Below are 13,849 nucleotides of genomic sequence, written 5' to 3' on the forward strand. Positions count from 1 at the left end.
CGCATAACTTTGTAATTAGTTTCAAGTCTTGGGTCTGTGAACCGAAAAATTCAAGATAACTCCTCACCTAATTGTTTGAGTCCCCACTTTTGACCCATTTCTGATTTAAAGTTTTTTTATCAAAATTTTGTGGCCAACATTGTATACCCATCATGGAATGTGATGGTGATGGAAATACAAACACACTACGTTAAGGTTGTTGTGTTAGGAAATGTAATTAGCGATGAAGATTGATTTCTTTAAAATTGGGTGTCGAAGACCAAAATACTCATGACAACTCCCCATTAAAGAGTTCTTGACTCCCCACGAACCAATAATATCCATATTATCGCATTTCTATATAGGTTTACCGTATTCAAAATCCAATGGCGAATTATGTATTGATGGAAGGAATTATCTAGCATTCGAATGTGACTTTGATCACTTTGTGGTGCGCATAACTTTGTCATTAGTTTGAAGTCTTGGGTCTATGAATAAAAAATTTCAACATAACTCCCCACCTAATTATTTTTGAGCCCCACTTTTGACCCCTTTTTGATTTAATTTTTCATGAAAACTCCCCATGAAGTAGTATTGTACTCACCACTTACTAATAATATCCATAATTTTTGCATTACCATATAGGTTCACCGTTAACATAACCCAGCCGCGAATTATGTTTTCATGGAAAAATATTTGTAACATCATAAAGTGATTGGGTCTGTAACACAATCGAAAAATATTTGAAATTTTCATTGCTTAAAAAAACTGTGTCTGTGAACCAAAATATCCAACAAAACTTCCCACTTAATTTTTTTGCACTCCCCACTTATGAACCTAATTGTGAGTTTATTATGTATGAAAAAAATCGCGACCAACATTGAAACCCAAAACTGGTGGAAGCCTCGTCGTGGATGACTTTTAGTGGCCGATGTGTTCTCCGGCAAGCACCACTTCTTTGCTTCTCTCTACCTTCTCTCTCTCTCTCTCTCTCTTTCTCTCTTTCGCTCTCTCTCTCTCTGTTGCTTCTTTGCTTCTCTAACTCTCTCTCTCTCTCTGTGCCTTTTCTCTCACTGTCTCTGTGTCTTCGGTTTTTGAAAAAAAAAAAATTTTAACTCCCACACTTGTAGCAGTTTTCTTTCATTAGAAAAAAGTTAATGTTTAAATAAAAAAAGGTCATGCCAGATCACCCATGTCAAATTTAAGTTAAAAAAATGTTCAAATATCATTTTCGTAAGTTTTATTACTGTTATCACAACTTTTATTAAATTTTTATTTATTAATCTTCTTAAAGAATTTTTTTAAATATCTTATTTTATTGTTGATAATAAGATGGTGTGATAGTTTTTTTTTTTTTTTTTTAATTTAGTGGATTGACAAAGTGAATGAATGTGTTGGATTCTTATTATATATCAAAACTTCTAGTCAACAATATCATAATAAAATTAGCCTCTTATTAAATAATTTGGGGAAAAGTTGTGTATGATTGCTTTAGGTTTCCAAATAATTTATTCAACCATCAAAATTTAAAAAAGCACAGATATAATTAAAATCTTAATTGTAAAAATAAAAATAAAAATTAGGGTTTATTTAGGTATTGTTGAAAAGGAAAGATGGGTCAGAGTACACACCGACGCATAGGTAGGTCTACACTGCACACGCTTTAATGAATCATTTTGCACTCTCAAATTAAAGCCATCATCATCACCTTTGAGTGATCCACGTGAAACCACCAAATTTTTTCACAAAAGTTATGTGTTAAGATTAAACTATATGAAATTTTATTTCGTACAAGTAACTTTGTATTATATATTTCATATACTATATATACTATATATATATATATATATATATATATATATATATATATATATATATATATATTCTTCTGTTCAGCCTATTTGTCACTGGATTATTCATTGTGTAACTGTCTTAAATAATTAATATTCGTAACAGGGGAGAATGTTTTGTAAAGATTTGTATACTTTTAATTAGTTAGAAGTAATTTTAAATATTGTTTCTAATTGTTATTACTATATATAAAATCAACGAAATTTATTATATATGATGATTTATGATTGAATGATACTATATTTTTTTTAAATGTTAATATGCTCAAATTAAATTTATGTTTGAAGGCTGACATCTGGTTTAAATTTTAGCATTTGATAACTCTTCTTTTATATTTTAATCAATATAAAATGTTTTCTTACTCCATCGAGATATACAAGCATCACATTTAAGAAAGAGACAAAATTTCACGTGATTTAAGAGCATATAATAATGATGGGAAAACAAGTAATATATGTTCTTTGGGAACATCAACACGTATAACAACTACCCTATAAAGAAATAAGTTTTGACTTTAAAATCATTTTTAATATCAAGAATATTTGCAATTGAAACCTAAAAGCAGTAAATCTTCAAATCCACGTTTTCCATGTCATACAATAATAATAACATGAGTCTGTGCATCCACCTGCTACCTACTATTGTATGAACTGAGAAATTAGAATTTTTTTTTTTGTTTAAAACTCCGACACTGGTCTTTAAATTCTCAAAATGGATAGATATAACATTTTTAATATAACATACTTTCCTGCATCAATTCACCCTACTCCAGTTAGCACTTTGCAGAACTCAAATTCATATGCATGATGGATGGATGCAGATTTTTCTATCCATTGAAGAAAGGGGATTTTGAAATGCAAACAATTATATCCTTGGCACTTTTTCTACCAGGGAAGTTACACAGAAAAATTGAAAAGGAAACTCAACTACCACACATGATGATGATGACAGTTGACTAAAAATAAGAATATATTAATATCATCTAAGATTTAACGAAATATGTGCTAACTTTCTTTAATTCATATAATAACATAACAAATCAGGAAATTCTATAACCAGAAGGGTAAATGTCACATTGTTATTATTTGGTAAGTGTGGATAACAAGACAGGAGGGAAACGACAAAAATTACAATATCAAGAAGAGAACAACTTCCCTAGCATCAGCTTCTAGCATGCCTAGTAACTGCAATGGTATAGTTTCAATTTCAACTCTGAAAATGAGCTACAGAATTTGTCCCCACCTTCTCTTTCTGAGATGAACCACATTTAACTCCTAAGTTACGAGAGTCTCATATTTATGACACGGGTTCAAGGGTTGCTGTACTGATGAAACTGCCAGCAATGAATCAGGTACACAGCACTTTCCCGTGCCTAGAAATTGATTCCATTAAATCTTACAAAATGAGAGTGTCATTTTCCCAACAATTAAAGCTACAAACATACTTTATTCTAAAATGAAGACTCTAAGAGGATACAAATCTCGCTATACTCTTCAGGTTCAGAAAATGACCCTGCAATGTATTCTGGGTTCTTTGTCAAGCCTAGGAAGCTAGGATACCTTGCCACAAATCTAAAGAGAACGGTGAATTTAAGTAGGTGGGTCAAACATACACAGGCAACTAAAACGTTTGGTTCAGCACCCACCAATGTCATAGGAGCATCATCAGTTGGGTTGTGGCTAGATAATCAGTGAGTGCATCATTATCGCATTAAATAACTGGCACTAATCCAAATGGAAACCCTATTTGCAGCTATAATTCTAATATTAAACATGTGATTTCAGTATAAGGTTTCCTATAAGAAGGCGGGGCTTGGTTACCAAATACCCTAGCAAACAAATTGCATGCTGAATGGGGATTTTGAAGTCTTCTAGTACTGTTACCCGGATAGATAGCAGATGTACTACTAGTTAGATTGAAAAAAAAAAAAAATCTTGGTACAGAGTATATGAGCCACAATATAATTGGAGGAGACAGTCCTCAAATTGCACTCGTCAAAATTTTCATTAATGGCTAGGGAATTGAGCTTTAATACACCCAAAATCAAATAGCTCGGTGATTTTAAGCAGAGTGGGTGAGGAAAAAAGAACATCTTAATTTACAGATTAAATTCTCCTCCTGTTATCAACCCGTTGTTTCTTGGACGCAGATCCAGCTTGTGTATGCTCACCACTTGATCGAATCTAGATGAGATGGAGAAACTATTTCAAACCTCAATACAATAAATGATTCTTAAACATACTATGCAGCAGGAGAAATCACCTTATCAAGCTTATCCCGTACAAAATTTACTGTTCGATTCATGGACGGTGAAGCAAAATAATCCTGGAAATATAACATGTTAGGATGAGGTAATATACGAAAAGCGAGTGTCCATATTTTTAGCACATAACGTCTTACAGGAAATTTATTAAGTATAATAGTTTGGAAAACTATAATATCAGATCCACCAATCAAGGCCCTATGATATTGCAAAAAAGCTAATAACTGTAAAAATAACATCCATTAGAGAAATGACGAATGCTGATCACTTGAAAAATACAACTGCATATAGGTGTCTTCTGATTGGTCTAGATAAAAAAGATAAGAAACTCAAAAACTTCTGAATAATAGCTGACAGTTATTCATTCCCCACCCAAAAAATTTCCTTCAATTCAAAGGGGAGAGTGTAAGAATTCTAGCGTAAACTTTGAATGTGAATGTGCATATATCAAGAAGCAACAAACCTCATTAGAGGAAATCCTTGTTGGAAAATTACCACTGCCCGAACCTCCTTTGAATTCTACATCCCTACAGTGGGAAAAGAGAAACAATTACAAATGTTGCCTTGCTTCAGCTGAATCTACGAATTGCAGAGCACTGAAAGAATAAATTACCAAGCATTAGAATCTAAATGTTGTGCACTATTGACATTTGATGTAATCATAGCATTAGAGCTTGTGGCTGGGGTCTCTTTAGATCTTCTAGCTGATGTCAGAGAGAATTTACAAGTTAAAATTGTGATTACAACAACTATTCATATAACAAGCATTTATGTGTACTGTGTAGTATGCTACCACTGAACTGCTCTAACTTACGGTTCAATCGCGCTAAAACCTCCCTTCTTCTTCCCTCTAACTTATCTTGTGTGTCTGATGGGCTCTCGAATTGGGTTGCATATGAAACCTGCAGTTTATTCCCGAAGAAAACAAAATCATCCAATTTTCTTTTTGCAAACCTGAAAATTATAGATAGTAGGTACTCCCTCAATTCAACCTTCTCAAACATAACATTAAGAAAAACTAATATGACTCCTCTAACACTTTTTCTTTTTTTTTTTATTCTCAAAGCTCTCCTTATTAAAATTGCACACTTATTCCACTGATAAAAAAAATGAGCTCCAGCAATTTAGTATGCTTCTCTCGAATTTTAATGAAGTTATAAACAGTTTTAACAACCACAAATTGCAAAAAAATAGTTGAACTGCTCTATTCCATCTGCAATTCAATATAGCTATCGCACCGCAGTTTAACAACACTGGTTTCCAATTTTGATAATAGTTTGTTCCTCCTATATTTTATAACACAACTACTTCATCAGCCAATAGAGAACAAATGAAACCTAGCATTGCTGACAAGGCGGAATTTGATCCAATAGACATCAGTGTATTTCTCACAGTCTTCTGCATCCATGGGCTTACACCTGCAGAGGTAAAAACTCAAATAAATTGATGGATAGAGATAAACAATAAAATACATAAACGAATGAATACACAAACTGGGAAGTGATGAGTGCATTTACTCCTCGACTTCTCCATAGGATGAAAAAAGTTGCAGCAAATCATCCCCACATCCTAATTCTGGAACGTTCCTCACAATCAAATATCTGCACCCTCCAAACCAAACAATTCATTTTTTTTTTTTCACTAAAAAACAAAATTGAATTGAGGAAAGAGTAGAAAACGGGACCTGGATTCATCACAGACAGTGTAAACCCGAACTGCAGGGGACTCGTCCTTGTAACGAGGCATTTGAGAATTATTTGTTCAAAGCGAATGAAGAAAAAAAGGTTTATAGGAACAGAGAATAACGAAATAGTAGAAACTATAATTAGGTTAAGAAATTAAGAAATATAAGATCAATCAATGCATGAGAAAATTGGGGGTCGGGTTAGGGTTTACTCAGGGATTTGGGACAATTGGTTAATATGATAAATGATTTGATTTTCTTTTTCAAATTTTCATTTTTTTCCTTGTAATTGTATAAAAAGTAAATTTCTGATCTCTGTTCTTGTTTACCTGCGTAACACAAACGTTATCGATGTGTATACACAAACAATATTGTGCATGTATTTTTTAAATATGTATAATATTATAATGTTATAATATTATTAAATTAATATTTATTAAAATAAAGTAAAATATATTAAAATTGATAAGAAAAAAAAGTAAATACATATAATTTTATAAAAAATTTATAAAAATAACGGTTAATTTTTAAAAATTTAATAAATTATTATATTTAAAAGGTAAAATTGATATTTTAAAAAATGGACAGAAAAAAAGGAATCTTTTATATATTGTTATAAATATTGTTTTTGTCACTCATTTAAATTAATTTTCTTTTATTTATTTTGAAGTTACCTAAATAAAATAATATTTTTTGCTTGTATTAAATAAATTGTTAATTACATTAATATAACAGTTATGATTCTAAATAAAATAAAACTGAATTAATAATTATCGATATCATAATTTATTTAATGTCACATTTAACTACAAATTTTAATAAAAATGAAATTTCATTATTAATTATTTAATAAAAATGAAATTTCATTATTAATTATTTATAACCGGTACCTTAATAACACTTGTCGTCATAACCTTTTTTTAATTATGGTCTTTAACAACAAATCGATTCCTTTTTATATGATTTTGATGGTTATGATTTATCTCATAATTAAAAGAGTTTTGATTTAAGCATCAAGACCCCTTTTTTCGCATATAATATATATATATATATATATATAAAAACCAATTTATGTAAGAAAATTGTCTACCAAGAAAGTTCAAAAGGGTTTTACCCTACTTCATATATGTTTACAAAAGAAAAAGAAAAAAATAAGAGACACAAAGGTTGATTTTACCCTACTTCATATACTTTATTCCTCTGTTCAGTTCTTTCAAACTTAACATATGCTAATTTTTTCTAGACTAAATAGACTATGATTAAGAGATTTTGACTGATTGTGATTAATCTCTTAATCTGCTCCAAATTCTGAGTATTGCCATGTCAAGACAGCGTTAGAGTATGATTAAGAGATTCTTGATTGATTGTGATTAATCTCTTAATCTGCTACAAAATTCTCAGTATTGCCATGACAAGACAGTGTTACACAGGAGAATCTGGAGGATGATGATTATTATGGTCTTGGCAAGCCCTTATTGTCCATGTCACAAGGAAAAACACCATGAACACTGCAAGAAACATCTCTCCTATCCATGTCATCCGAGAAAATTTCTTCAAAGGCTTGCAGTGTTTGAGAATGATCTGAGAAAATGCATCTTTCACCAACTGGCATTCTATCAACCGATCCATTCTGGGATACAGATTCAGTATGCTCTGAATTATATCTGTATAAGTCTCTAGTAAACTATATTCATCAGCCTTCATGGATTCTTCAGTGCTCCCACAATTTTCTCTATTATCACTAATACAAGTATAATACCTCAAAACCTATAAGACAACATTAGGGAAGTGATAGTAATCACAGATAACAAAAGTAGAATGACTGTAAAATTTATGGAAGAGATTTAGTGTTAGTGATTGCCTTATTTGTATCATACCTTAGGGATATCTACAATTTTAACAGTATCAGGTTGGCACATGTCTGGCTGATACAAATATTCAGGTGGTGCTGAAAAAGGATTGCACAGATAAACACCATCTGGAAGCAAAGAGGGGTTTGTATTCACCTAGAGTTTAGCCAAAGAATAATATCATTAAATCATTTTCAGCTTATAATATGAGATGAAACTTAAACTCCTTTTTGCTGTGGTCAATATTGAGAATTATGTAATCTAGTTTTGACTGAATCCACTGATTCATAAAACACAAGTCATTGGAGAGTCTTTTACAGATTACACAATTCTTTTGGAGGTACATTCACACAATGACAGATCTTGACCACTAATTTTGGAAGACTGAAATGATATACTCAAACAAAGTATATTTTAATGTCTAATCTTTATGTGACTTATAAGCTCTACTCTCTTGGATTAAAAACCAACACAATGTGAATTGTATAGAAAAGTAAGTGATAATGATGGGGAAAGAAGAAAGAGAAATGTGTACTCTTTTCAAAATAATTTTCAAATGGTTGAAGTTTGTTGAAACTTACAAATTCTTCTTAGATCACAGTGTTTACTTGGCAGATTCTTCTTATGTTATAGTTTTTAATAAATTTTAACCAATAATAATGTGTCTTAGAAGGATGGAGAGTATTTGTTGCAAGCAATTCTGAAGAAGAAATTCATATTTGAGACTATGCAAAGGTTACCTCATATACTATTTGGGTGACCCCTGCAGCAATTTTATGCAGAAATGATTTTGCTGAGAGCAACTTAGCACAAGGGAGAGCAGAGCTCAGGGTGGAATTGTAGGGATTTTCTTCGAAGGTCTCAAGAACTCTGCAGATATCTTGAGAAAAACTGCAGAATAGGATAAGTCATTTAGTAATTAAACTCCACCTTCATCCCTACTAAACATTTTATAGCAGGAAAAATATTGATATAACTAGAAAATAAACACAACAAAGAAAGATCTTGGTTATACTTTTCAAAGAAGAAATATAATCCGAAGATTAGCCAGCATATCACTGTCATCAGCCAGCACAGTACAACAAATCTGAGAGAAGAACAGAGGAGAAAATGAAGAACCAGTAATTCATGGATGAAAATGTTAGTTCCAAGTAAAGATAATTTAGTTTACCTACACGTAAAATGGCCTCCAAAACATCTTTACTCCAAAAACTGTTCAACAGAAAATTCCAACATGTTAGAAAATCATGCCTAGTTTATCAAAATTTCTAATTTAACTAGTTAGTTTATAAGCTTTTTGAGTTACTATCTCAGAAACCAGTCTTAACCTGAATGTTATGTATCATCATATCATTATTAACCAGTTAGACATACCTGACAAAATTGGTACTGCAACTAAATTCAAGGTTATGATCAGAATGGTGATTATAAGCCTGAAGTTAAAAGCATCCAATCATTTTCATGAAATTAAGAATTCACTTGCATGGTTTCAAAATGAAAATAAATGGCCTAAAATTCTTACACTACTTTGAAAGTCTTGTTAACGCTGCGCCTATGTTTCCAAGTTTTCTTTAAAATTTCATCAACAGCCTTATCCATTCTCTGGGCTGTAGCGTTAAGTTTTGTAATAACGTCAGCAGTAATACCTGATTCCAATTGTTTTTGGACTTCTTTTAATACTATTGATGCATCGTGCACGATTTCTGCTGCATCATCTGCTATCTTGGCTATAACATTAACTGAAGTTTTTGCTTGAAAATTGAAGTTTGCACTCCCAACATAAACTACCACACTAGAAACCCTATAAAAAGATAATTATATATATAATTTGTGTAGAAAAACTAAAGGAATTTTAGATAAAATACCATTTTCCATTATCTGATGTGTAATAGTAAAGACCATTTTCCTTTGCATTTATATTGTTAGTGTAAAATATTTTGACACATTCAATAAAAATCACCTTATCTACTGTATCATCATAAAGAAAAAACTAACATGTTTTAGGTATCCCAAAATGCAAAAGTCTCATATGTTTACATTTAACTTGTTTGAAGTGTTTACAAATCAATATGTTTCTCTTTTCTAAAATTCACAATGTTTTCTCTCTTCTCCTCCATGATGTGATCTGAGCTCAACTAACATAAGAGATTAATACCACTTCCAACCCAAAATCTTAAAACATAATTTTATGAGTTTTCTTTCTTAAATGGTGATTCTTGATATGTTGTGATTTGTGCCCAATTCATATAAGAGATTAACAACACTTTCAAGCCAAAACCTTAAAACAATAGGATTATGGGTCTTCTTTCTTTCATGATGATCAACTTTCTCATTTTTATCCAATGTGAAACTTAAACTCACACTTTGATTCCCTGCTGTTTTATTATTTCAGTATGCTACTCAAGAGGATCCTGTTATGTCTATTAAGACTTGCACCACATATTGCAGATAAGTTCTCAAAGATAGTGCTCTTGCATGCTTCAGCAAATTATTTTCTTCGTATTTTCAGTCTTTTAAAACTACACTAACAAGGCAATATATTGAAATCTTATCAGATACCTACATAAATCTATGTAAAAATAAGTGTGTATATAAATTGAAATCTCTTTGTTGTGTGTTTCAAAACCTGTTTACTTAATATTACACAGTTGTGCCTTTCTATTTTGTCAAGTAGATCAACCATGCACACGTTGCAACTGTATAGAGAACCAATAATCAGTATATACATATGGTGTTTGTATGCAGAAAGTTTTAGAAGCTTACATGATTAATATGATGAAGGATATAACCAGAGGAATTGGCGAAAAAGGACAACTGTTACAATTACATAGAAGAATTTTCCTGAGCCTTCTTCCTCCATCTTGACAACACAAAGTGATTATTATCCAAAATAAGCCACAAATCATTCCACACAAAAGCCAAAGCACCCCAATTGCGTATCCATATTTTCCTGTGAAGACAACTGACTACAAATATTAAAGACAAGTTAAAAGAATACCATGGATGTTAGGATTAATTAGACTCTGACAAAAAATAAACGGTAGAAAAACTTACAGTCCAATAATGGATATCGGTGATGTCAAATCCTCCTCTGTATTTTTTAAAATGATCTAATGGATCTACTCTAATGGTCTTGTCCTCTGTTTCAAATAATATGCTCCTGTCAGGACATTAAAAAACTAAGATACAAAGGTAGGGTATATAAGTTATATGCAGAATCAAATTAGATATCTTGTGATAGCTTTTTTCTTTTAGAACGCACTACAATTTTGTATCAATTTTACCAAACAGTGTTTGAAGTTTTAAATTTTTTACACTTAGTAGGTAGCATTTGGTGAGACCTGAGTAGTCAAAAAATGTGAGACTCCATTTTCTTATAATAATATTACTGAGGATGATTAATTTTTCAATATAGTGTTTGATCAACTTTAATAAAATATTTTTCTGTTAATCACATACTTTTGATTCACAAAAACTCAAATCTTAAACCTTATCTGAGAAGAACACACCAGATATTTCTTAAACTAGCAACTTATGCTACCCATTTCATTATGCAAGACAGTAATTACTTTTTCAAGCCTGATCATATGTAGTCATTCTTGTATGCACTGTGCATGGTATTATAACATCACAATTTTGACAGTTGCAGAAAATTTGGAACGGCAAAATATTAAGATTGAAGAGACCTTTTTCATAAAAGCCTTTTACATTACCTACAACAGATTCTTCGATGGAGACTACTTGTGCAGCAGTTTGGGGGAGAATTAATGCTATAATCACAATAATATATGCTAGGCCAAGGGTGGTGCCTTTGGAGATAGCCATTGTTAATCTGCAAAGCTAAGCAACAACCATATTCTTGTTAACAAATATTTGCGAAGTTGATGACTAGAGACTGATATAGCTTAATGCATTTTGTGCATAGATACAATTGAACTGAAACCCTTGGTGGTTTATCAACGTATGTGCTTCATGTGTATTACATTGCAAATTTGCATGCATGCATGTATGGTGGTAATTGCAGAGGTGGTAATTAATACGTATATAGCAGTTTTTGGATTGACTTCACCTGAAAAAACTGATAATTGAAAAAGGATTTGGAAAACTTTCTCGTGAATTATGACCTAAAAGAAGCTACTCTTAAGGCTTAATTTCTGAACTCTAAGGGATTGCTAAAATCCTTTCATCTGCATATATATGTGTGAAAATTTGACAAAATGTATTTTTAACTTTCTATCTTATTTATTTGCCATGGAATAAAATGCAGAAAAGGCATTACCTTCTGAAGCTCAAATTCTTTGAACAGAAAACACATGGGAACTCAAGCTATTCACAATGCACATGCCATCTTTCTCGTATTTCTTGTAGAGAAAAATGAGTCAATTCCAACTAGAATTGAAACCCTTTAGAATTTTGTCAACGTGAAAAACCTAAATTGAAACCATGAAGAAAGTGGTTAAAAAATATGATTGATGGTGAGAACATAAACTGTTATCAGTTTGCTTGAAATGCATGGTATCAGAAGTTTTACCATAAAAAAGTGGTATTGTTTAACACCATGAGTTTCTTTACCAAATTGTAAAGCCCAAATAAAGATTTTTCTTCAAGTCTAATAATACCACCATGGTGTTCCATTTTATATCAGAAAAAAAAATTAGTGTTCAGCACTCTCTAAATTCCTTTTTCACCTGAGAAGGGTGGTGGCAAGTTTTTAAATTTTCAGATGAATCCACTCCTCACACCATTATATTTTAGTTGAGAAATTATGCAGTTACTTTTCTAATTATAAATGGTAAGTATTTTATCAAATAGTGATTTTTTTTTAAATTTAATAAACGCTAAAATTGGTTAAAATCATATAAAAAATAATTACAAAAGATTGTATCTTTTATACAATTATACAGATGTTTTAGAAATTAGATAGAAAAGAGTCCAATTTATATTTATCTACAATTAAAAAAAGTTCCTTTTAAAGTGGATGATTTTATGAGTTTATTTAAAACAATAGTAACCTTTAATTTAAATCAGATTCTGTATTCTAATAAATTTCTGAATATTTAAAAAATTGGAAAAAGTCGTAATACTGTTTTAATAGCATTTTTTTAATAGAATCATTCTTTAAAAGTGTAATTTGTAGACCGTTAATTATTTAAAAAAATATTATATTTTCTCCTAAGGCTATCCCTTAAGTAATTAACAAATTTCCTTTGACACAATTTCAGATTTTATTTTTCGTAACACATTTAATTAATTTTGGAAAAAAATTTCCAAAAACTTTGATGGGTGGCAGAGAAAATTGATGGGTGCAGAAAGAAGCCACCTGAATCGGTTTAAGTAATGTCACATATTGGATATTCATTCTAAACTGAGGTATGTTTCAGTAAAAGGGACCATTTGAAGGAGTTTCTAATATTTAAGAGAGTGTTTAAAATTATTTCTAATAAATTACTTAAGCAGATTCTTTTATTTTAGGATTTAATCAAACACAATATTTGTAATTTATTCAAGGGAGTTTATTAGTTTTGTCAGAGTCTTGTACTAATATGTCTGTTTCAAAGATTGAAGTTTATCACAGTTTTGTTTTTAATAAGGGTATCAGAGAATTAAGAAGAGAGGTGTATTTAAATGATCTTTAACTTTAACCCTTAAACTGTGTATAATTATTGGGTTTACCAAAACATAATTATAAATTTTATAATTTTAAAATGGTTTGACTCTTTAAAACATTTTATTTAAATAAGAAAAAAATGAACTTATTGATCTTTTTATTTGCATAGAATATTTCCATTACCATGAAATATAAAAATCATTTTAGCATTAATCATATTTAATAATTTACAAATATAAACAGGTGATTTTTTCTTTTTCTGATTGACCCCAGTTGGTGTTATTTTCTTTTTCAGCTGACACCAATTACTGACATTTTAGTTCATATGGACTGAAAAATTCAACCATTTTAATAAAGATCTATTATAGTTAATGTGTTATATTATTATCTTATCTCTAGTCATGACAGAAAAAAAGAAGACAGATTCAGACTCTAGTCATGACAGATAAAATAAAAGACAAATTTAAAGTTTAAGAAGACTCATATTGCCAATGCAATAGCAATAGCAACTAAGCAAAGTTAAAGTGATGCAACAAAACACCAAAAGTGATTATTTACTTCATGAAAAAACTCATCTAAAACGACACATTTACTGCAGGAGAACCACAAAGTAG

The 13,849-nt window shown here is 30.7% G+C and overlaps 1 protein-coding gene across 2 annotated transcripts; it reads right to left on the reverse strand.

Annotated features, from left to right (window-relative positions):
• Window positions 1-2,857: 2,857 nt before the first annotated feature.
• Window positions 2,858-6,051, reverse strand: LOC114168655 (RNA-binding protein 48). Of its 2 annotated transcripts, none has more exons than XM_028053550.1 (8): window positions 5,778-6,051; window positions 5,611-5,694; window positions 5,431-5,511; window positions 4,908-5,047; window positions 4,707-4,797; window positions 4,557-4,620; window positions 4,093-4,155; window positions 2,858-4,013 (listed from the first exon to the last, which is right to left on the reverse strand). In XM_028053550.1, exons 1-8 carry the CDS (start codon window positions 5,837-5,839, stop codon window positions 3,936-3,938), a joined length of 663 nt encoding a protein of 220 aa, XP_027909351.1. In that variant the 5' UTR covers window positions 5,840-6,051; the 3' UTR covers window positions 2,858-3,935. The 2 variants fall into 2 exon arrangements, with proteins under 2 accessions (XP_027909351.1, XP_027909352.1); XM_028053551.1 differs by having other exon boundaries at window positions 5,611-5,668; window positions 5,778-6,044.
• Between the last annotated feature and the right edge of the window lie 7,798 nt (window positions 6,052-13,849).

Source organism: Vigna unguiculata, chromosome 11, assembly GCF_004118075.2.
Source record: "Vigna unguiculata cultivar IT97K-499-35 chromosome 11, ASM411807v1, whole genome shotgun sequence".
NCBI classification, from domain to species: Eukaryota; Viridiplantae; Streptophyta; class Magnoliopsida; order Fabales; family Fabaceae; genus Vigna; species Vigna unguiculata.